Here is a 22,124-nt window from a genome sequence, read left to right on the forward strand (position 1 = left end):
CCACTTTGACAATTTAATAAGCATACCCAGTTTTATTTAGATAATAAAGAATTGAAAAAAAAAAACTCATGAAACTTGTACTTTTACTTAAAAAATCAATTTTAAGATACATGTTTTATATGTTTTTTTATTTACTTATTCTCTAAATAAATTTTATTTAGCTTTATTTTGAGAATTCATATTTTACTTTAAATCAATCCTTTTATATACAATTTTTTTTAAATTAAAGAAATTTCATATAAGACATTTTCAGTAATAGATTTTATAGAAATCTTTTCCAAAATTTGACAATTCTTTCTATGGTCCTGCAACAATTTTTTATGGTTTGTATAATATCATATCAATTTTATAAAATGCCTATGCTCCAATAATAATAAAAAATTAATATTATGAAAACTTCGTATTTTTATTTTTTAATTAATTATGTTTTTAAAAAAAAGGTGCACTTAATAATTTGTTTAAGTCTATTGGAGAATGTGTTTTTATTGTGGAGGAATAGCGTTTTTCTTAAGTTGAAGATGGATTTCTCTAACAATAAATCTCTTCCAAAATTGATTTTTTTTTTCAAATCAAGGAACGCATTCATAAAGTAAATATAAGTTTTAAGTATATTTTAAAAAATAGTTTAATCACATGTAAAAGTTTGAAGCGCGAAAATAATTTAAAATTATGATTCAAGAAATTCACTTGTACTTTTCACCAAATTAAATTAATACAATATAAGCATGGGAAGAGAAGAGTACTTTGAAATAGTATTTTTAAAAATGATTAAATTAATTTTTATCCATTTGTTATTGTTCATCTTTTAAAAATACATTTTTCTGTTCCATTCTCATATTTCTGTCATCACATGACAAAATCATTGTTAAATAAGTGAGAATAAATTTATTTATTTCAAATACGAAATAAAAAAAGTGTTATTAAAATTTCTCCTTCAACTTATTCATTCCTTTGAAATCATCGATTTAAATCTTAAGTTTGGTCACTAGTTCAAGCAAGGTATCTTCTTTTTCTTAATAATACTTTTAAACCTGGAATAGTATCTAGTAAAAGAACTTTTTAATATAAGATTTAAAAGTTAAATAGAAGTAAAAATAATATTTAAAGTATTATATAATTAGTATATAAAATAATATTGAAAATGTAATATCATAATTATAATTTTGTAACTCTAAAAAATAAAATACTATGTAACATCCAAATTTTCATAGTATTCTCATTGAATTTGTCACATCTTCAATAATATAAAACTGTTAACTTAAGAAATGATATAAAATACTATTACAAATATTCATATAATATTTATAATACTACCAACAATTGGTATCTTTTCTCAAATCAAAACACCCATTAATACTAGTTTACTTCAATGTTGACACTAAGCTCACTTGATCTTCTTTATCTCTTGAAAAACTTGTAATTTATGATGTAATTTATCTGAATTTACTTTTTAAAAAAAAAATCAAATTTATTTAAACTAATATTTATTATAAAATTTTATTCAAATTATACTCTAAAATTAATTTTTCCATATTCATAATTACTCATTCTCAATGTATATGAAATAAGAATTACTTTTTTAATCTACATTTTAATAATCATATGATCATTATTTAATCATAATCAGTAATACACATATTTGTATTCCCTCAATTGAATTCAAACTCTTCATAAATATAAATATATTTTCTAGAACTAGAAAATAAATATTATATATAAATATAAATACAATTTTTTTAGTTGTGTCCTTAAAAACAAAATCAAAATTAATATGTGCTAGAAAGGAGTGAGACCCACAAATTCATAATTAGGTCTAGGCTATTGGTTCCTGCACCCCAAACTTACTATTTTTACCTCCACAATAAGGTGAAAACAATCCAATATTATTTATTACTTTACCACGCCACTAAGGCTGTTGTGACAGTTATTGTCACCTCCACCGTCATTGCAGCTGTTGTAGAAGTAGAAGAAGGGTAGAAAAAGAGATAAAATTAAAAACAAATCATTTAAAAAATTTCTTACGTGTTATAAATTTCAAAAAGTTTTTCTGAAAATTTTATTTCAAAATATATTTTATACATTTTTGAAAATTATCATTCATGAATTTTATTTTAAAAGTTTTATTTCAGAAATTTTGTTTCAGAAATACCATTTCAAAGTATTTAGAAAGTTTGTTCTAGAAAGTTTTCTAAATATTAAATCTGAAAATCACCTCATTTTGAAAATTTGAGGGGATGTGTTAAGAAATTGTTGGGTGCAGGAAATAAAAGCCTTATGTTTATCCCAAACATATTGGGCCTATGAAAAGTGGGCTTGGTTACCATTCAAAGCCCGGCCGTGTAGAATGTCTTGAGATATTTTCTTATGAAAACCTTAAACATTGAATTCTGAGAATTCTAGGGTTAGGCCGCAACATCTGTGTGGTACTGTTGTGTTTCAGGTATTCTTTCTTTCAATCTTTCGCTCTATCTTTAACACTTACTCTCATCGTTTTACTGAAACTCCATTCATACTTTTGCTTACGATTTTTTTTCCTTACTCCTTTGAAACGAATCCATTTACTTTAAAAAAAAAATAAAAAATTGGGCGTACCTGTTTTCCTTCATTATCTACACTGGTGAGTTAGAGTTTGTGTCTAGGGTAAATTAGTTGGAAAATTGGGGATGGGGTGGTGGTTAAAGAAATTTTTTTTGGTACATTTTGGATACACAAAATCACTTTGTTGATGAGATGGATCTTTGGGTGTATAAAGGCGGTGCACCATGGATCACCTATTAATGTGCTGCACAATTTGTCTTCTGGTTCACTATTAATTTAACTTAGAAGTGTTTTATTTTTTTCATTTGGTTCACAAATCAACCTCAAATACTCTTTATTTCCTTCAATGAAAAATTAACAAATGTATAGTAATAAAGAAACAAAGCATGTGTTATCTGCTGTTGACATATGTGGCGAAGACTGCTGAAGTGGTTTAATTTCTACATTTTTTTTGTCGTTGTGTATTTCAAAACCAACTTATTTTGGTTTCCTTTGGAAAAGTTGTTGCATGATGGAGTCAAATCAGCCACAATTAACAATCGTATATTTAAGATACTTTTAAGAATTTTTTGTACATTTTTCATGGAATCAGCATAGTGTGGTGTAGACTGCAGAAGTGGTTTAATATGTATTTTCTTTTTTGTTGTGTATATTTCAAAACTAACTTATTTTGAATTCCTTTGGAAAAGGTGTTGCATAATGGAGTCAAATGAGGCACACTCATCCATGGAAGTTGAAAAAGTCCCATCAGAAGGGAAAGTTTTGCCACCAAAGCCAAAGTTTGAGGCTTTGAAACCTCATGAGATGTCTGATGGTCAGGTTCAGTTCCGCAAGGTGAATGTTCCACCTCATCGATATACCCCTCTCAAGAAAGCTTGGATGGATATCTATAATCCCATTTATGAACAAATGAAAATTGATGTGCGTATGAATCTGAAGGCTCGTAGAGTTGAGCTGAAGACAAGGGCTGATACACCTGATATCAGTAACCTGCAAAAGTGTGCTGATTTTGTCCATGCTTTCATGCTGGGTTTTGATGTCATAGATGCCATTGCTCTTCTGCGTCTGGATGAACTCTACGTTGAGTCCTTTGAGATCAAGGATGTTAAAACACTTCGAGGGGATCACTTGTCTCGAGCAATTGGGAGGTTGTCTGGTAAAGGTGGTAAAACAAAGTTTGCAATTGAGAACGCTTCAAAGACTAGAATCGTGATTGCTGACACCAAAATTCACATATTGGGATCTTTTGCCAACATAAAGATTGCCAGGGATTCTCTTTGTAGCCTGATTCTTGGATCACCAGCAGGAAAAGTGTATTCCAAACTAAGAGCAGTTACTGCTAGATTGGCTGAAAGGTTTTGATCTTTTTCTACTTCTGCCATTGATGATTTATTGTGTGTGAAATTCAAATCATTGTTGTGAATGTAGAGCATTAATGTGAAAAGGAAGTTTTGATCGAGACAGTGAAGACATTAGATGTGATAGAGTTCATTTTTGTAGTTTCTTTTCTACTTTCATGACAGAAAGTTAATGAAATGATAAATAGGTTATTTCTTATTCAATCTTTTTTTTTCAGTTTTAAGGAGCAAAGTCGAATTAGACGAGTCCAGTAAAATGAGAGTCTAAAATCTGAATTTAAAAAGTCTGTGATTTTTTTTAACAATCTCTCATATCCTTTTCAATCTTTATATGCTTACTTAAATTTAACTTTAAGAAACTATCAATAATTAGTAATAATTTATGTTTAAAAGTTTATTCACAACTACTTTAATTGTGATAATTTTAATTTATTATAGATTTCATTTGTATAAAAAAAATATCATGTGAATTGCATAAACCAAAATAGTTCTTGATTTGCATCAATTCTATTATAGATCATCTAAATTAAATCACAGGTTAGATTTTAGTCCCTTGATTTGCATACATGAATATTTCACCTTAAAAGCTTTTTATTTTTACCGTGCATAGACAGGAGCATGATCCAAAATTTTCTCCCTTCACTTATAAATGTACACAATCTAGTGTGTGTGTGTGTATAAATATGTTTGTAGGAGTTATCTATGGTTAAAGGTCCAAAATGTTAGAAGATCATTTTCAATAGGGAAAGGGAAAAGGAGAAATTGATTAGCTAGTTGGTTTAAAGAATGTGACACCATAGGCTTTTTTACCCAGATGGTGTAATTCGTATAAGAAATTGCATAAATGAACAACTTTTAAGAAAATATCTATATCAAAAAGTCGTATTTGCTTGGTACAACTTCATCATGAAGAAGTTGTATGACTTGAATGTGACTTTAATAAACTAGAAGAAGTCTTTATTGTCTGATTAGTCTCCGCTGTTATCAAATTTCAACCATGGCGAAAACCCGTAATGGGTTTCAAATGAATATGACTTCAATAAACTGGAAGAAGTCTTTATTGTCTCATACGGTTTCTTTGTTTTTTTACATGTTTTGAAGTTTCTATTGTCTCCAGTGTAATCAAATTCCGGCACAAAAACTTGTAACCAGTTTTCAAACGAGTTTTCAAGACGTCGCCACAGTATGCATGTATAATGCAGACTACACAATAAATATATATATATATATATATATATATATATATATATATATAATACAAAATCAATTATAATAAAAGTATTTAATAATTAGGAATCATTCATTCTAATTTTGTAACGCTTGACTCTTTACAAATATGTAATAGCGAATTACATTCTAACATCCTCAATAAAATTTATTTCAAATAAAAAAAATATTTAAAAAATTCAATGATTGAAACTTATCTAGAATATACCTAAAATAAAAGAAAATACATTCTTAAAGTGTATTCTTAAAGTGTTATCTAAGTTTCTTAACGTTGTACATTTGAATCATTATGTTAAATATTATATGTTCACGTATAACACAAGTCATACTATTATTACATGTAGAAATCACAACCACAAACATGGAAGGATAAGTAAAAAAACATAATAATTAAACTTATAAATATAGAATAATAACACATCTCATTCAATGTTTCATTAATCCATACAATAACATAAAATCAAATAACAAAGTTGTATCATCTAACAATATTGAATCTACGTGTAGACTCAGCCTAAAATGTTCAATTATTAACATAATCATCGCACGTAACTTACCATCCAAAACCAGCTCACCTCTAGAGCTAAAACTACTCTTCCTTTCTACCTGAGAAATCTTTGGACAAAGCCTACTTCCTCTACTCCTCCTTAAGTGGGTGCTACTTCCCACTGCTCGCCTAGAGAGCTTACTCAGCGAAGTTCACTTCCGGTACAATTATGTCGAGTCTACCACTCCCTATTGCTCTCCCAAAGACCACAACTAAAGTCCTCAAGGTCAGCTCCTAAAGACCCCTCAGGGTTAGCTCCTAAAGCCCCTTTAAGGCTAGCTTCTAAAGCCCCTTCATAGTTAGCTCCTAAAGCCCCCTCACCTTTAACCAAGACGTACATTTTTCATTCGCACATCATCACATCACATATGTAGGCATTACGTTCATAATAACACATTCCATTTTATATGATCAAACAACCACAAACTTAAATTCTCATCATTACTACATGCAATATATAATTAAGGCGACGTTTAACACCCATAACTTAACACACAATTGTATTAACAACATTATCATACAAATATAAAATGGAACAATCATGTATGACATAGATATATATTTAACAACAGAAATCCAATCAATGATCCCAACAGTCCAACTAAAGAATTACGTTTCAACCTCCTTCTTAACTCTCCAAAGTTTTTGTCTTAACCTAATTTAATAAAGAGACACGTTTAACCTTAATTCTAAAGTGTGTAGGTTCATCTTCTGTGACTTTACTATCATCACAAACTCTTACCATCTAAGGAGTCACATCTCTTTATCTTATTAACCATTTTATAAAATTTAATATTATTCTCCACATTTGTACATATAACCAAGGAAATAAACACAAATCAAAATATTATAAGTAAAACTAGAATTCAAAACCTCACCCTCCAACAAAGGCTTTTAATTAAACAAGTTAAATGATATTTTATATAATAATATAATAAGGCTTAATATCTTCCTTGGTCCCTATATTAAGTGGACTTTTTCAGTTTAGTACTCAGTTTTCAAAGTGCATACATCAAGTCCCAAAGTTGTCAAAATTGTATAAATCAAGTCTTTGTCATTAAATGGGCAGAAACGAAGTTAACTTCCCACTGATGTGGCGAATGAATCTGCACTTTTTCTTCTCTCTCCTCTACTCTTCGTGCATTTTTTTTATACTTTAATTAATATTTACTTAGTTGTCTCAAGACTCTAGAAAAATAATTTTTAACAATTAAATAATTTTTCACAAAAATCATTTTCATTAACCCACTAGCTATTGTTTATCTTCACTGTTGTTGAGTACACAAAGGAGGAAGAAACGAAATTCAAAATACCAGAAGAATATTTTGTTTTTTAGTTTTCTACTTTCACCCATTACACAGTCTCGTAACTCTACTTCCTTCTTACACCAATGGCCACCATAATTTCACGAAGACTAAGGTCAACGTTAACCTCCCCGCTCCTAAAACCCAATTTTTTTTCTTCATCTTCTTCAATCAATTTGTTTTCCCAAAACCCTAATTTCTCAATTTTCAAACCCTCCCAAAATCCATTCTCTCATTTCATCCACTTCACCTTTCTCTCATCAAACTAGTTTTCCTTGTCTTCTTCATCTTCAAACTCCGATGAAGCCCGCAAGCCAACCCCGGATCAAGCCCAAAGCTTGTACCCAAGCCAAAACCCAAACTTCAAGCACCAGGAGATCGAAGGCCCCACAGTGGAACGAGACCTTTCCTCGCTCGTGACCGAGACACGTGTGGTTCTGGAAATCGAACGCTCACAACATTGGGTTTGGTTCACCTCGCTCTTGGCGCGTGGATCACATACCTGACGAAATCAAACCCCTTAATGAAGGTCTCGATGCAGAGTCTTGCGACGTTTGCATTTCCGTTCTCGTTTCATGTTGCGGCGCGCGCTGAAGTCGGTTTTCTTCTTCAGGAAGATGGAGGAAGACAATGTGAAGGCTTCCAAAGTGCAGAAAGAAAGAGAAAAAGAAAAAGAGATTTCCTACAATTATGAAAACAATTAATTTAAAAAAAAAAGAAAAAGTTGGGTGTTGCAGGAAAAGCAAATGAGAGAGAAAAAAAGGTGCATATATTCCTTTGCCACGTAAGCTGGGAGTTAACTTTGTTTCTACTAATTTAATGGAAGGGACTTGATTCATACAATTTTGACAACTTTGGGACCTAATGTATGCACTTTTAAAGCCGGGTACTAAACTGAAAAAAAATCACTTAACATAGGGACCAAGTGAGCTATTAAGCCTAGTAATAATTTAAATACATATTATTATTTATTATTTATTTTATCTCATGTAAATATTTTTCTTGGATCTTACACAATTCGATCTTCGATCCAAATTGACTTGATTAAGCTTTTTGTTTAAGTCGATTTGACTCGACCTTCGTTAGTATAGTGAGAGGAGTGCAATTTTAAATTTTTTATATTTTCTAGGACATTTGAAATTCTTCTATTTATTCTAAAAAAAATTCAATTTTTTTTAATTTTTTTTATCCAAACAAGTAATTTTAATGTAAAATTTTTTAACAAATAAATGAAATATTTTTCTAACTTACCCAATTCAAACTCAACATAAAAGTCTAAGGTGTTGTTAATGGAGAAATTTTTCTTTATTATTCTTATAAGGCTTAATACAAATATTGGTCCCAATTTTTGTCAGCTTTATTCGAAATGGACCTAATTTTTTTATTTCGTTCAATGTTGTCCTAAATAATGTAATTTATGTTCAATTTAGTCCTTTTTGCAGACGACGTTTAAATTGTTAACGACATATTGTCCAGCTGTGCAATAAGTGAATGTCATGTCATTTAACTGTTGACCTGCCTTGCCACGTGGTAGCCCCTTCCCCACCCAAAAAATTAGGGTTTTTGAATGCAAGGAGGAAAGGCTTCCATATGCTTGCGCCGCCAGAGGAAAACTGAAGCTTGCGATGGTCCAATTGACCATAGTGGGTCTGTCGGAGTTTCGCAGAAACGAGAGCGAACTCCTTTCTCGCAGTGTGGTGAGGGTTGTAGCGGCGACGCCTCCGCGAAGGTTCAACCTCCAACATAGTCACGATGCGAGAAGCCTACCGTTTTCAAACGGTTTTGCGACAATAGGACTCGCGATTAAGGGTTTCAATTTAGGGCTTTTTGTTGTGTTATCTGGTTTTTTGTAAATTAGAATATATGATTTTCGTTTCAAAATTGATTTGGGAAATTCTTGGTTCTTCTCGGTTTTACAAGTGGTTAGGGATTCTGTTCTTCCTTGTAGGTCTGGGTTTTGGGTTTTGCGAAGTGGGGGATGAGGGTTTAGATTGGGAATGTTAAGGTTTCTGAACTTGGAATGAGGGTTCTTCTCTGTTAGGGATGAGGGTTCTTCTCTGTTTTTCCGTGAATTTGTTTTTTCGTTTTGAGGTCATTTGATTCGCGATAATGGGTTCCGTGGTGGTTGTTATTGGATGCATGGGTGGCGCTAATGAAGGTGTTGGTAGGTGGTCATGGATGGTGTTTTTAGGTGGTTGTTGGACAAAGAAGATGATAGAGGTGCGAAGATGGTGGTTGGCCGTGACCGTGGCGGCGGCGGTTAGAGTTAGGTGGTGGCTAGGGTTTATGTGTAGGAGAAATTAGGGCTTCTGGAGGTAGGAGACGATGATGACGTGTCAAGGGTGATGTGTCATTTATTGCACAACTTGACAGTGCGTTATTAACGATTTAAACACCGTCTGCAAAAAGGACTAAATTGAACATAAATTACATTCTTTAGGACAACATTGAACAAAAAAAAAAAATTAAGACCATTTCGAATAAAGCTGACAAAAATTGGGACCAAAATTGGTATTAAGCCTTCTTATAAATTAAGAAACAAACGAAATGCGTTTAGGAAATAAATGAAATGTTTCAGCAAATGCGGAGGGTAACAGACGAAGACCTCTTCTTCTTGCACCCCTATAATTTTGTGGCGCACATCATAATATTTAAAAGGTTTAATACCTATTTTGGTCCCTCGGTTTGTAGGGTCTGTTCAAAGTTGTCCTCCCTTTTTTCAAAAGTTCACTAACATCCTACTTTTCGCAAAAACGGTGCACGTTAGTCCTTTTTCTTACGGGTTAAAAAGACTAACAACAGACCTGCCCCCTGGCAAAAAGTTGATGACTTGTACATTTATTAATGTCGTGGCATGGTGAGGTCATTTGATGACTTGATTTTTTAGAATAAAAGCAAATGATGTGGAAATTTTGTAACAGAGGGTTAAAAGAAATTGTTGATTCGTCCTCTGAGCAAAGTTGTTGTTCCCAAATTTAAAAGCAAAGGATTAGGGGTGTTGGTGATTCGTGCTACAATGAACAAAGTTGTTGTTCCCAAATTTAAAAGCAAAGGGTCAGGGTTGTTAGTGATTCGTGATGTAGTGAGCAAAATTGTTGTTCCCAAATTTAAAACAAAGGGTTAGGGTTAAGAATGACTTCTTCACAAAGTTGTTCTTCTTCTTCGAAGACATGGGGCAAAGGATTTTCGCATTCCTCACATGGTATTGTTTCGAAGGGAGTTGAGATAACCCTATTTGTCACTGTGGTAATATTGTTGTAACGAAATTTGCTAGAACTACAAGGAATGTTGGGAGACAATTTTGGAGATTTTATGTGTTGTTCTTGTAAAGGATGATTATCAATTTCTGCTATAATTAAAATGAACAATCTGGGTTCGTGTAAAAAAGTTCGTTTTAGTCCCCCCAATGGTTTAAAAATGTTAAATGTGGTCTTCCTTTTCTTTAAAAATTGTGCAATATGCTCCCTAACGTATATGACTATCATACATATTAAGGATACCTGACAGAATATACTATCAAATATATGTTTATGTTGAACAGATAAAGAAGATGATAGTTTATGCCATTGAGAAAGTTGTCACAGACCTAAAAGCTTTACTAAAGTTTTCATGACTAGCTGAAGGTTGCTTTCGTACTTCATTTTTCCTTGGTTGCTGATACTCTAGATGATACATGTGAGACTTCTTTATTTAATGGATGTCTTTATTTAATGGAGGAGAATTCCTTTTTCCCCGCAATCTGCAAGTACGAGAAAAACATTCATTCAATCTCAATTTCCTTTTTCCTCAACCTCAATCACACAACCTGTAAAGAAAACCCTAAAATCCCAAATCAGAAAACCCCTAATTTGCAAAAACCCAAATCGCAGCATCACTCCACCATATTCATTTTCTACACCTCGAGACAACCTTGTCATTCATCACGAGAAGCACCTATAAATAGGGGTTATCTCACCTCCCCTCGAAGCACCACCATGTGAGGAAGAACAACTTTGCTCACTTCAGGGACGAATCAACAACAACCCTAACCCTTTGCTTTTAACCAATTAATTCAATTTTAACATTTCTACACACCTTGCCAAGTCATTCCAACTCAGTGTGCCACGTAAACAATAATTGTACAAGTCATCAACTTTTTTCCCGGGGGGGCAAGTCTACTGTTAGCCTTTTCAACGCCGTAAGCAAAAAGGACTAACGTGCACCGTTTTTTGCAAAATATAGGATATTAGTGAACTTTTGAAAAAAAAAGGAGAACAACTTTGAACAGACCCTACAAACCGAGGGACCAAAATAGGTATTAAACCTATTTAAAATGATTTTGGAAATTTTTCCTTACAAACTTTTTAAAATTTGTAGAACTTGATTTATAAACTAGATTTTTGAAATGGGATTTTCTGAAAAAGAATTTTAGAACAATCTTTCTAGAATGAGTACACTATTTTTTGAAACAAGTGTTTTGGAATAAGTTTTTCAAAATATGCAAGATGTGTTCCACAAACAAACAAACCATCAAAAGAAAAATTTTCCCTTTGATTCAGACCGCAACCAATTTTGTTGCTCCTTGATCATTGAATACAAATAAACAAACAGAAGAAGAACTAAAAAAATCCTTAAAATTGAAGAGCATATAAAACTATAAATAAATTATTAAACCACAATTGTTATCTTTTCTTCAACCCACAACCATTTTCTTCATCTTTTATCATCAAATAACAACATCCGCTATTCATTTAATAAATAAAATCCATACAAAAGAAAACAACAACGAAGGCATATAACAAAATCCAACACAAACAAGATATAATCCTGCGGATAAAGTCTTTGCATAAATGTCAGTCATCTACAATGTTCGCACGAAAAAATACCAGGACATTGCATTCGAATAAATGATAAAAGACAACAAAACCATTGAAAATCACAACTGCAAACACACCAACATGGACAATATTGTCTTCTCCGGTTTCTGTCCCCAATGGAAGCAATAGAGAAGCAACAAACTGTTAAATGATAATAAAACCAACAAATGGATGGACATGTGTGCAAATATCAAGAAAGGACATTGTAGGTTTTTCCCTAGTGTATTTTTTCCTCAGTTGTATAGCTGATAAAATTATAATTTAAATTGATGAAATTATTTTAAATCAAAATGTGGTTGTTTAAAAGGGGTCCCAAATAGTAGAAAGGTTAGGGGTATGGAGAGTGAAACAAGTGTAGCGAAAAGCAAAAAGCCCAAAACTGAAACGGAGGGCAATTGTATAACTTCACTGTGTCTGTCCAGTGCATGGTAGGAATCTTTGTCAAAACGGAGGGCAATTATATAATTTCACATTTGTTATATTGTTTCTCGCCTTATATTCTTCTCACTTCAACAAGACGCTCGATTAATTTCCTCCCTCAAATCCGCTCCCAAAATCACTTTACATACATGATGGAAACAAACATAAATAAACCATGTTTTTTCATTCGTAAGTACAATAGATAGGCGGAAGCAAACAATAAAAATATAATGTAATAAGGAGAACATGGAGAAAAAAGAGAGAATAACAAAGAAATAACAAAATTATTATTAAAAAAATGTAATCATAACTTTATTATAATTATTTTAAGAGAGGCAAAAGTTAATAAAATAATTGGTGAAAAAAATTACTTAAAAAGAGTTTGATTAGAAAACTGTTTTAACTATTTTTTTAAATAAATTTTTAATTTGATTTTAAAATTTTAATTTGATTTTTAATTTCTAAAACAATTTTTCTTTTTTTATTCTAGGAAAAAGATACAATGTTAATTTAAATTATTCATATGTGTAAAAAATGACAAACATAATTATATAAATTATATATAAAAGAGATAAAATTAAATGTTAACAATAAATATATTAAGAGAAACATAGTTCTCAACCGTTTTTAGTTCATATAAACATAAAACCATTGATAGCAAGATTTTCATATAAATTATAACATTTTTGTGAAACTAGAGATAGAAGATTTCTCATTAATAAAAATGGTTAAATATGTTTTTTGTCCTTTACGTATCATACGATTTTGGTTTTAGTCCCTACTCGAAACATTGATGGTTTTCAATCCTCATAATTTTGAAACTTTTACTATTAGTCCTTAAAATTGGACGGCGTTAACTTTTAGTAGATGTGGCAAACGGCGAGACCACGTTTTATCCAAGCTGTCCTCTCCCCTATCTGCCACGTTGGTTTTCTTTTTATTTATTGTACTTTTTGATATTTGCAGGATGCGCTTAATGGGTTGGATCCACACTTGCCAGCTTTATTATATTCAATGGCAAGAACGATCATTTCGCAGGAATACTCCCTGCCGCGTCCACAAACATGAAGCCGGAAATCCTTCGCCGAAATCTTCGACTAAAACTACTTTTCCCCAATTGAAAAAAAAAATCTCCCTTATTCAAGATGGTTAGAAATTTCGCTATTCAACGCTTAATCATCTCCCTTAATGTTAGGATTTTCTTTCCTTTTTTTATTTTTTTAAATTTATTTTTATACTTCCTTTCAATTTTCATTGTCGGGTTTGCAAAGGTTGTACAGTTAGGGTTGGGGGTGTGTTTGAAGGAAAGAGTAGATTTTGAATCTGGGTTTTTGTTGGATGATGGAGAATATGGATATAAAAAAGGGTTTCTGATTGTGCTTTTGGTGACGGCCACTATTAGGTTTGGTCTTGGTGAAACAACTACTTCTGCAATTGCCAATGCAGCTGCTGGCTTGGATGAAAATGGAGACTCAGAGAGGGAACAATGGTGCGTGTGAAAAAGATGAGAAACCCCAAACGTGGCACACACTTGACTCACTCTCAGCCACCTCATACAAAAATTTAACGCCGTTTAATTTTAAGGACTAATTATAATAGTTTCAAAACTAAAAGGACTAAAAACCATCAAAGTTTCGAGTAGGGATTAAAACCAAAATCGTGTGATACTTAAGGGACGAAAAACATATTTAACCCTAATAAAAATTAAATTTTGTGAACCATTAAATATAATATTTTTCCTCTTATTAAATTATAAAAAAATGTCTTACATATTTTTTCTTTCTCTCTTTCCTTCCTTTCCTTTCTATATTTTTATCTTAACATTTTTATTCTTAAGGCCTTGCTCTCTTTAGTGGATTTGAGGGAGAGTAATTGAGGAGATTTGAAAGGATTTGAAGATTTATTTTTTTGTCGTTTATAGTGAATTTGAATGTAAATTTTCCAAATCCACTCTCATTTACCTCCAATTTTACTCAAATAAACGACAAAAAAATTTATCTTCAAATTCTTTCAAATCCCCTCAATTACTCTCCCTCAAATCCACTAAGAGAACAAGGCCTAAAATGGATTTAATTTTGTGGTGTACACATTTTACTCTTTAATAAATAATGGTTGGGTATTGCGCCCTTCACCTCTCTTCTTTCACTTTCAAAATTGAAAATATAATCTTCAATTTTTTATTAAATTATTTTTGTACTTTTCTTTACCCTCTTCACCTTTTTTATTTCTTAAATGATTTTCAAAAACTGATTAAGAATTCAACAATTTAAGGTTTGAAATACGTTTTTATATTTATCGGCGTTAGCGAGCTCTTAACCAGCTTCCGGAAGCCGATTAAGAAAAAAATAAAAAAGGTATTTAAAATAAATAAATATAATTAAAAAAAATTAATGAATAAATGTTAATGCTGTCAAAATGGGTTGAAACCGGTGAGTCAACCTGGCTCACCACGGGTTTGAGCCGGGTTGGATTGAAAAAAAAAAATGTGAAAATTTTGATGCGAGCCAATTTTGACCCGGCTCGTTAAGAACCTGACTCACCCGGGTTGGGTTGACTCACTAACCACCTATTTGTTTTATTAAAATCAAATTAATTAAATTAATTATTCAAATCCTATTTTTTTATTGAAATCAAATTAATTAAATTAATTATTCAAAACGCACAACCTTTACTTCGCAATAGAGCTTTTCGTGCTGCATTGTGCGATTGTCTATCCAAAAGTTCCCCTCTACTGTATATTTTTGTTAACGACTATATGTAGTTTCTTGGTTAAACAGTTGTGTATGTCTCATTAAACTAAATTGACAAAATTTTATGCTTGATAGCTTAGAATATATAACAATAGAGTTGTTTTGTTTCATTTTCTTTTATATCAATTAGTCCAATTAATACTGTTTCAATTTGATCGATCAAAGTAACATGTTATAAATCTTAGAAGAAGAGAGTGAAAAAAAGTTAAGTGAGCCAATGAACCAACCCGTTTAACCCACTAACCCGTGGTGGGTCGGGTCGGGTTCAAATTTTTTGGCTCGCTAATAGATGAGCCGGATTGCGTTGACTCACTAAGTGTCCAACCCATGGTGGGTCGGGCCGGATTACCCATTTTGACAGCTCTCATATTTTGAGAAAAATTACTTCAAAATATGTTTATTTACTTTTAAGAAAAAAAAAGTATTAAATTTAAAATAAAAATAAATAATAAATAATAAGTTTTGAAAAATAAAAATAAAACAAAGAAAAAAAACAATTAACAAAGTTTAACAAAAATTTAACTAAAGAAAATTACAACCAAAAACAATTACAATATTTAAAAAAATCAACTAAAATTAAACAATTATAGATAAATTACAAAAATCAATATAATTTCAAGCAAAAAAATATTTTTTATTTGGTTGGTATTTTTAAATTTTTTATTTGATTTTTTTAAATATTGTAATTGTATTTGGTTGTAATTTTTTATTTTAAATTTTTTTTCTGTTGTTTTGTTTGTTTTATTTTGATTTTTCAAAATTTATTATTTGTTATTTTAAATTTAATACGTTTATTTTTTTAAACGTAAATATGTTTATGGAATAAACATATTTGAAGTATGTTTATTCTATTTCTGAACTACGTTTTTTCAAACATATTTTAAAATATGTCTTTTTAATTAGTTTTCGAAAATTGGTTAAGAACTTATAGACTTTCGGAAATGAAAATTGGTTAAGAGTTTACACACTTTCGAAAACTAGACTAGTTAAGAATTTGTAGGCTTTCGAAAATCGGTTAAGAGAAAAAAATATTGCAAACCTTAAATTATTACATTCTTAATCGGCTTTGAGTAAGAGATGCAATGAGTGAAGAGAGAAACAAAAATAATAAAAAAAGAGAGAGGTGCATGGTAAAGCTCCCCTAATTGTTTATAAACTTTTCTTTTTAAGTGATTATTCTTTTAAATATTTAATCATTTTAATAAAAAAGAGTGAATACGTATAATAATGCATGTGTTTTCAGCTGTTGTTATAAAAAAAAAATATTAAATTTTCGTTGATGATATTGAACGTGACCTATTTACCATTTAATCTCCTAAACTTTCCTTTATGTTACTTTAAATAAAATATATTTCATTCAAGTATATTGAAATCTTTTTACGTACTCACGACTTTCCCATATGTTTTGTAGTTCATATGTAAATACTTTTTTTGTCCTTAACAAATCAATCAGTTAATACGGGCCAGAAGCAGCAAGGCCCATAAACATTTCCTATTGGGCCTAATTCAGAACCTGATTCAGCAGAGTTTCTTGAGAACTTCTTATAAAAACCCTAAAAACCCAATTCTGAGAGTTTTAGGGTTACGCCGCAGTATAGCTGTTTGTGTCGTGTGTCAGCTGCAGCTTGGAACGAAGATGGTTAAGGGACGCCAAGGAGAGCGCGTCAGGTATTCCTTCTTTCATTCCCACGAGCTATAGATTTCGCCCATTGCTAAATTTTAAGCTTTGTCTTTTTTTTTTGAAGCTCCAATCATAATTTTTTTTTACATTCGATTCCTTATTCCTTAAAACGGATTCGTTTATTCTGTTTTTAAGACCGGACGTACCCTGTTTTACTTTATTGTCTGCATTGTTGATTTGTTATTTTACCCACTAGGGTTCTTGGAAGTTGAAGAGTTTTGGTTTATTGATGGTTGTTAGAATTGGAATGTAGTCGCTGTTACAGATTTAACTGGTTTTATGGATAGTCACAGAGAAATATGTATGATATGTTAACATTAATTTATTGACCAGTTGGTTATTTTTTTGAGGGAGCAAGATAAAATGATTTGAATACTGGTTTTTGTTCTTGTATTGATTCATATTTTATTCGTTGCTGTATATATTTATTTTCCTATTCAACCATTCCTCAATGACTTCATGAGTTGTTGAAATTAACATAACACCCCCTTTTTCCTTTTATTTTAGACTCTATGTGAGGGGTACAATCCTTGGATACAAAAGGTAAATGTTTCTTGCCTTGTTGGTTTTGTTTTTATGTTGCTTCTCCATTGCCTTGCTAGTTGCCTTACACTGGGAAATATCTTTCAGGTCCAAGTCAAACCAGTATCCCAACACATCCCTGATCCAAATTGAGGGAGTGAACACCAAAGAAGAAGTAGGATGGTATGCTGGCAAGAGAATGGCCTATATTTACAAGGCTAAGGTGAAGAATAATGGAAGCCACTACCGTTGCATTTGGGGTAAGGTTACAAGGCCTCATGGTAACAGTGGTGTTGTTCGTGCTAAATTCAAGTCAAACCTTCCTCCCAGATCAATGGTAAATATTTGAAAGCACTGCTTTTATCAATTTGGTTTTTTAATGGTTTGTGATGTTCTTGAGTTTTGATGCATTACAGGGAGCACGGGTTAGAGTGTTCATGTACCCAAGTAACATCTGAGGTAATTAGGTTGTCATTTGTCTTTTTGGCTTCATATTTGGAAAAATTCCTGTTATATTCCCTAGCTTATGTCATTGTGTGGACTTCACCTTTAAATCTCAGATGTGGTTCTTGACATATATATTATTTATGGATTTGTTGTACATCGATGCTTGACTTGTTCTGTTGTTTTTCCTTTTAGTTTTACTCTCTTATAAGTTGCTTGTATAATATAAAAAGTTATATACCAATATTTATATTCACATGATAGATAAAAGAATAACCTATATTGCAATACAAAATGGTAAGTGTAATATACAATTGTGGTTTTGTATATCTGCCCATTTTATGGTGCATTAATCTACAAGGATTCGCGTGAGACAGGGTCTGTTGTTTGGAATGCTATGAAAGGTTATGACATGCATTGTTTATAGTGATGTTTTATGTAATTTAAGAGAGTTGTCTGGCTTATGGTATTAATTTTCTGATATTATTATTTGATGATGAAAATTGAATATGCTTGTGGATATCTGGTTTCCTATTTGTTCATGAAATTGATGTAATTACTACTACTTACCTGCTTGTATTTTATTAATTTATATTACATTCCCCTTATTGTACATTGATTTCTTTATTGCAGATACAGGTGAGAAGTTCCTCAGTAGAATTCACAGCTTATTTGTAGGCACAAGGATTTTTGTTTCATCTTTCGATAATTTTGTTATCTATCAACTTCTGAGAATTTTCTTTACGGTTTAGATTTCATGGGACCGAATGGTTTTGCCCATTGTCTTGGCTACTGTCTATGAAGATTATATATTCGTTGCTATGAAGTGTGTGGATTTAGTTACCTCCAAAGTTTACATTTTTGAGTCTGATTATTTAAGTATTTGCAAAGTGTAGCTTAATTTTTACTGGGTATTTTTGCTTAGAGCTTTTCGCTTCTGCATTGTTTTTGATAGTGTTTTGATTAGTATAAGGGGAGATAAATATGATTGATGGAAATAAACGTTACAGGTGGAAGTGGATAAATTATAAGGTGAAGTTAAAGATGTTTGACTACAATGAAGAGAAGTTTTAAAGAATTGAGAAATAAATATATATATTTTCTTATTTTATTTTCACATATCCCAATTATTTAGGTCTGTTAACTATTTAGGTAGAACCTCTTAGCATTGTCGAACAACCGGTTAGCGGATATGCTGCAACGAATCCCGTTTTGAATGAAAAGTAAAAGTAATAAAAATGGTTTAGTTCTGACTGTAGCTGGTGTTCTTCATAGATAGCAATGCAGTTTTTTATTATGTTTATGAATATTGGTTCTTAAATTTTAGTCGGTTGAGATTATACCTCTTCTCACGGAACAACTTCTTGTGGTTACAACTTGGACTAAAATTATAGCACGAATAGAAATGTGGTTTGAGTTTTCCAAAATTTACGCATGATGTCAACTAGTTTCAAGTTTATTTGGGCCTTTAAGAAGTTTTGTTCTAAAGCTTCCGTATCGTTTAGAAGAATTTGTATGATTTCAAATATATTGACAACAAATTCGTCATCCTTCTTAAAAGAAACATTGATATATGAGGGCAACAACTTTTCTCGGTTATCCATCTTCATTTCTCTCAGTTGAATTGTGTATTAAAATTTTTATGATTGATTGAAGCACTTGATTACAAGGAATGTGTTTATCATATGATTGCTAACTAAAAGAGATGAGTTCTAAGATGAATACGAACGTATGAGATTGATGAACTATACAGAGGTAAGAGATTACCCTTTCAGAATTGTTGGTTGAATTAACTTTGATAACGTAATCAGCTCGACTTGTGCTTCCAGACAGAACTCTTAAGTCAGCTCTTTTAATAATATTTGACTATAGTTCATATGGATTGGGATAAAAAAAGTTTATAAAACCAAAAAAAATTCTTTATTAAAAAAGTTTATAGAATAAAAACCTCCAGAGCTCTATGGATTAGGTCAGTTCATGGCCTTTTATTTTTATTAAATTTTATGTTCAGAAACATAAAATCATCTTACAAGTAACTTTTGTTAGTATAAAGCTAAATTCCATAAATTTTTGATGATGTCTCAAAGTCAAGTCTCAAGTGTTCTTATTGGAGGAAGATCATGAAGACTTGTTTTTATATTAAAGCTTTTATAATAATTTAGTAGATTTATGTATAGCTTTTATAATAATTTAGTAGATTTATGTATAGGATGTGGTTTATATTTGATTTTATGCATTGTTTGTCTTAGATTGCGTTAAAATTTATTTTGAATCAGAAAACCTCATTTTATACTCAAGATAATTGATTATTAATTTATAATAATCGATTATCAGTAATCAATTATGACTTGCCATAATTGATTATAATAAGCAATTATGAGAATTTTTAAGCAAGTTTTTTTTACCGTTGTGCATTCATTAAATGCATAAGACAACGAATTTTTGGAGGAGGTATCAGATTGGATTGGGACTCTTATTCTAAAATACAAAATACGAAAATATGAAATAAGTGTATTTCAGAAAATCTTATTTGCAGTGTGCGGTGATAAGTGTTCTAGGGTTTGTTGAACCCTTGTGCTATGGCTTTGAGAACTTGGTGTGTTGGCATAGAGCGAGAACTTTCACAAGGAGTGTGATTGAGTGTTGTTGCTGTTGCTGAGTTAAAGACCTATCATCCTTCGTGAAGCATTTAGAGGAGATGTTCATCCTTTGTGAAGATTCATAGGAGGTATTCATCCCTTGTGGGTTACAGGGGAAGTGACTTTCATCTCTTGGGATAACAAGAGATGTAGTTTCTAAACTTTTACAAATTGTTTCTTTGTGATTGTAATTTGTAATTGTTTTGTGAGTAGTGAACTGTTTATCTTGTTTTTGAGATAAGCGACTAGATGTAGGATTGGTAAGATCTGAACCAGGATAAAATCATTTGTGCAAATTTCTCTCAACCTTACCCTCTTTATTTGTCTTTATTATTTTCTTGGTAAATTTAATTGAGTAGAAATTAAAAGACACACGTTCATATTAAAAACCCTCTTGGTTTGTTATTCCATGCTAATCATTCCGCTGCAGCCGCTCTGACAACTTTGTGGGTAAACCCCTTTAGTTGTCTCTGTTTTCGTGGTTTTTTTTAATTGGGCTAACAAAGTTAAGTTTTTGAGGAACTGGGAAGTGGACGTGGCATGTTTTTTAAGTTTAATGTGCAAAATGTTTGATTAAAAAGATAAAAAAAAATCATCCTCCATTACAAGCAACACCCAAAAATCTTCTTCCCAGCCTGAGAGACAATAGAGAGAGAGACACAACAGAGAGAGAAGAAGGAAGCAATGGGTAAAGAAGAGTGGAAATGATGGTTGGAGCGCCAGTGGTAGAGATGCATGGTTCGGCGTTTCTCGCCATTTGGTGAATCTGTTTTGGAATAGGAAGGGAACGAGCCGACGACGCTTCTGACCTGTGGTGCCTCCGGTTGCAGGTCGAAAGCTCATCTTTCTCAACCAAGGTAGTTTCTCCTGACTGAACCACGGGTGAAGAAGGCACGTGCACTATTGATTTATGAACTATTTTTGTGCTCTCTTGAGCCGCTCTTAATTCCACCAAACTAATCGATATATGCAAGCAACAACCAAAAGCTACCATTATGAACACAAAAACAACAAACACAAAGGCGCAATGTTGATTAAGAAAACAACCACCAGTCTCTCGATATAATAAACTAAAACATCGTGGATGATAGACATACACTAAGTAAAGGAGAGGACTCCGCAGCACCACTAGAAACTGTAATAGGAATGTTTAAATCAAAATCCTTTTGATCAACCACAAATGCAAATTCAGCCAGATTCAAAGATGCAATTCCGACCACAGGAACCTTAGTCTTTGACCTTTGATTCAAACCCTGCAACACAGAACCAACCAATTAAAATCAAATTTAAAGGAACAACAACAACAATTATTATTATAATTATATAATAATTCACAAAAACAAGAAAAGGAAAAAGAAAAACACCCCTTTTCCAATCAACCCCAAAATCACTTCTTTAAAATAAAATAAAAAATCAATTTATGAGATATGAAAAAAAAACCCCAAGACAAAATTAATCTAAAATCCTAAAATTGTAGCCGAGAAAAAAACATGAAATAGAGAGGGAGGGAGAGAAAGAGAGACAAACATTGAAGAGAGAGAAAGCGATTTCCTAAGGGTGAAAGACATTGTCTTTGTAGGCAAAGAGGGTGCAAAGCGTGTGAAACTCCTCGTCCCAGAAAACGACGTCGTCAGGTTGAGGTTGTGCCTCTCTGGTAAAGTTCCTGACTATGGCGTTTCTACGCAACGAGCTAAGCGTGAGTTTGTGACCCTTCCACTTAATCTGGAGTACTAAACCCATTATCTACGCCTGGCTGCACCAGATCACATCCTTGGAGAGTGAGGGTCTTCACCAGATCGCACCAGGCCGCAATGTGATTGACACGTGGAGGATCCGTT

At 31.9% G+C, this 22,124-nt stretch overlaps 2 protein-coding genes and 1 pseudogene across 3 annotated transcripts; all 3 read left to right on the top strand.

The window, feature by feature from the left end:
• The first annotated feature begins 2,356 nt into the window (after positions 1 to 2,356).
• Positions 2,357 to 4,100, top strand: LOC108347853 (uncharacterized). The gene is made up of 2 exons (XM_017587296.2): positions 2,357 to 2,440; positions 3,228 to 4,100. The coding sequence occupies exon 2, from the start codon at positions 3,238 to 3,240 to the stop codon at positions 3,898 to 3,900; it is 663 nt and encodes a 220-aa protein (XP_017442785.1). The 5' UTR covers positions 2,357 to 2,440; positions 3,228 to 3,237; the 3' UTR covers positions 3,901 to 4,100.
• Positions 4,101 to 7,060: 2,960 nt separating this feature from the next.
• Positions 7,061 to 7,678, top strand: LOC128195052 (uncharacterized; annotated as a pseudogene).
• An 8,834-nt stretch (positions 7,679 to 16,512) lies between these two features.
• LOC108347852 (60S ribosomal protein L35a-3) lies at positions 16,513 to 18,490 on the top strand. 2 transcript variants are annotated; one of them, XM_017587295.2, is made up of 5 exons: positions 16,513 to 16,668; positions 17,189 to 17,224; positions 17,312 to 17,540; positions 17,620 to 17,670; positions 18,281 to 18,490. In XM_017587295.2, the coding sequence occupies exons 1-4, from the start codon at positions 16,637 to 16,639 to the stop codon at positions 17,659 to 17,661; spliced, it is 339 nt and encodes a 112-aa protein (XP_017442784.1). In that variant the 5' UTR covers positions 16,513 to 16,636; the 3' UTR covers positions 17,662 to 17,670; positions 18,281 to 18,490. The 2 variants fall into 2 exon arrangements, with proteins under 2 accessions (XP_017442784.1, XP_017442783.1); XM_017587294.2 differs by having other exon boundaries at positions 17,620 to 17,662.
• Positions 18,491 to 22,124: the final 3,634 nt, after the last annotated feature.

Source organism: Vigna angularis, chromosome 1 (assembly GCF_016808095.1).
Source record: "Vigna angularis cultivar LongXiaoDou No.4 chromosome 1, ASM1680809v1, whole genome shotgun sequence".
NCBI classification, from domain to species: domain Eukaryota; kingdom Viridiplantae; phylum Streptophyta; class Magnoliopsida; order Fabales; family Fabaceae; genus Vigna; species Vigna angularis.

Excerpts from the sequence above, each read along its gene's own strand:
- LOC108347853 (XM_017587296.2), top strand. The coding sequence starts at position 3,238 with ATGGAGTCAAATGAGGCACACTCATCCATGGAAGTTGAAAAAGTCCCA.
- LOC108347852 (XM_017587295.2), top strand. The coding sequence starts at position 16,637 with ATGGTTAAGGGACGCCAAGGAGAGCGCGTCAG. Across the intron at positions 16,669-17,188 it reads CGCCAAGGAGAGCGCGTCAG|ACTCTATGTGAGGGGTACAA; the intron begins GTATTCCTTCTT and ends CTTTTATTTTAG. Across the intron at positions 17,541-17,619 it reads ACCTTCCTCCCAGATCAATG|GGAGCACGGGTTAGAGTGTT; the intron begins GTAAATATTTGA and ends GATGCATTACAG.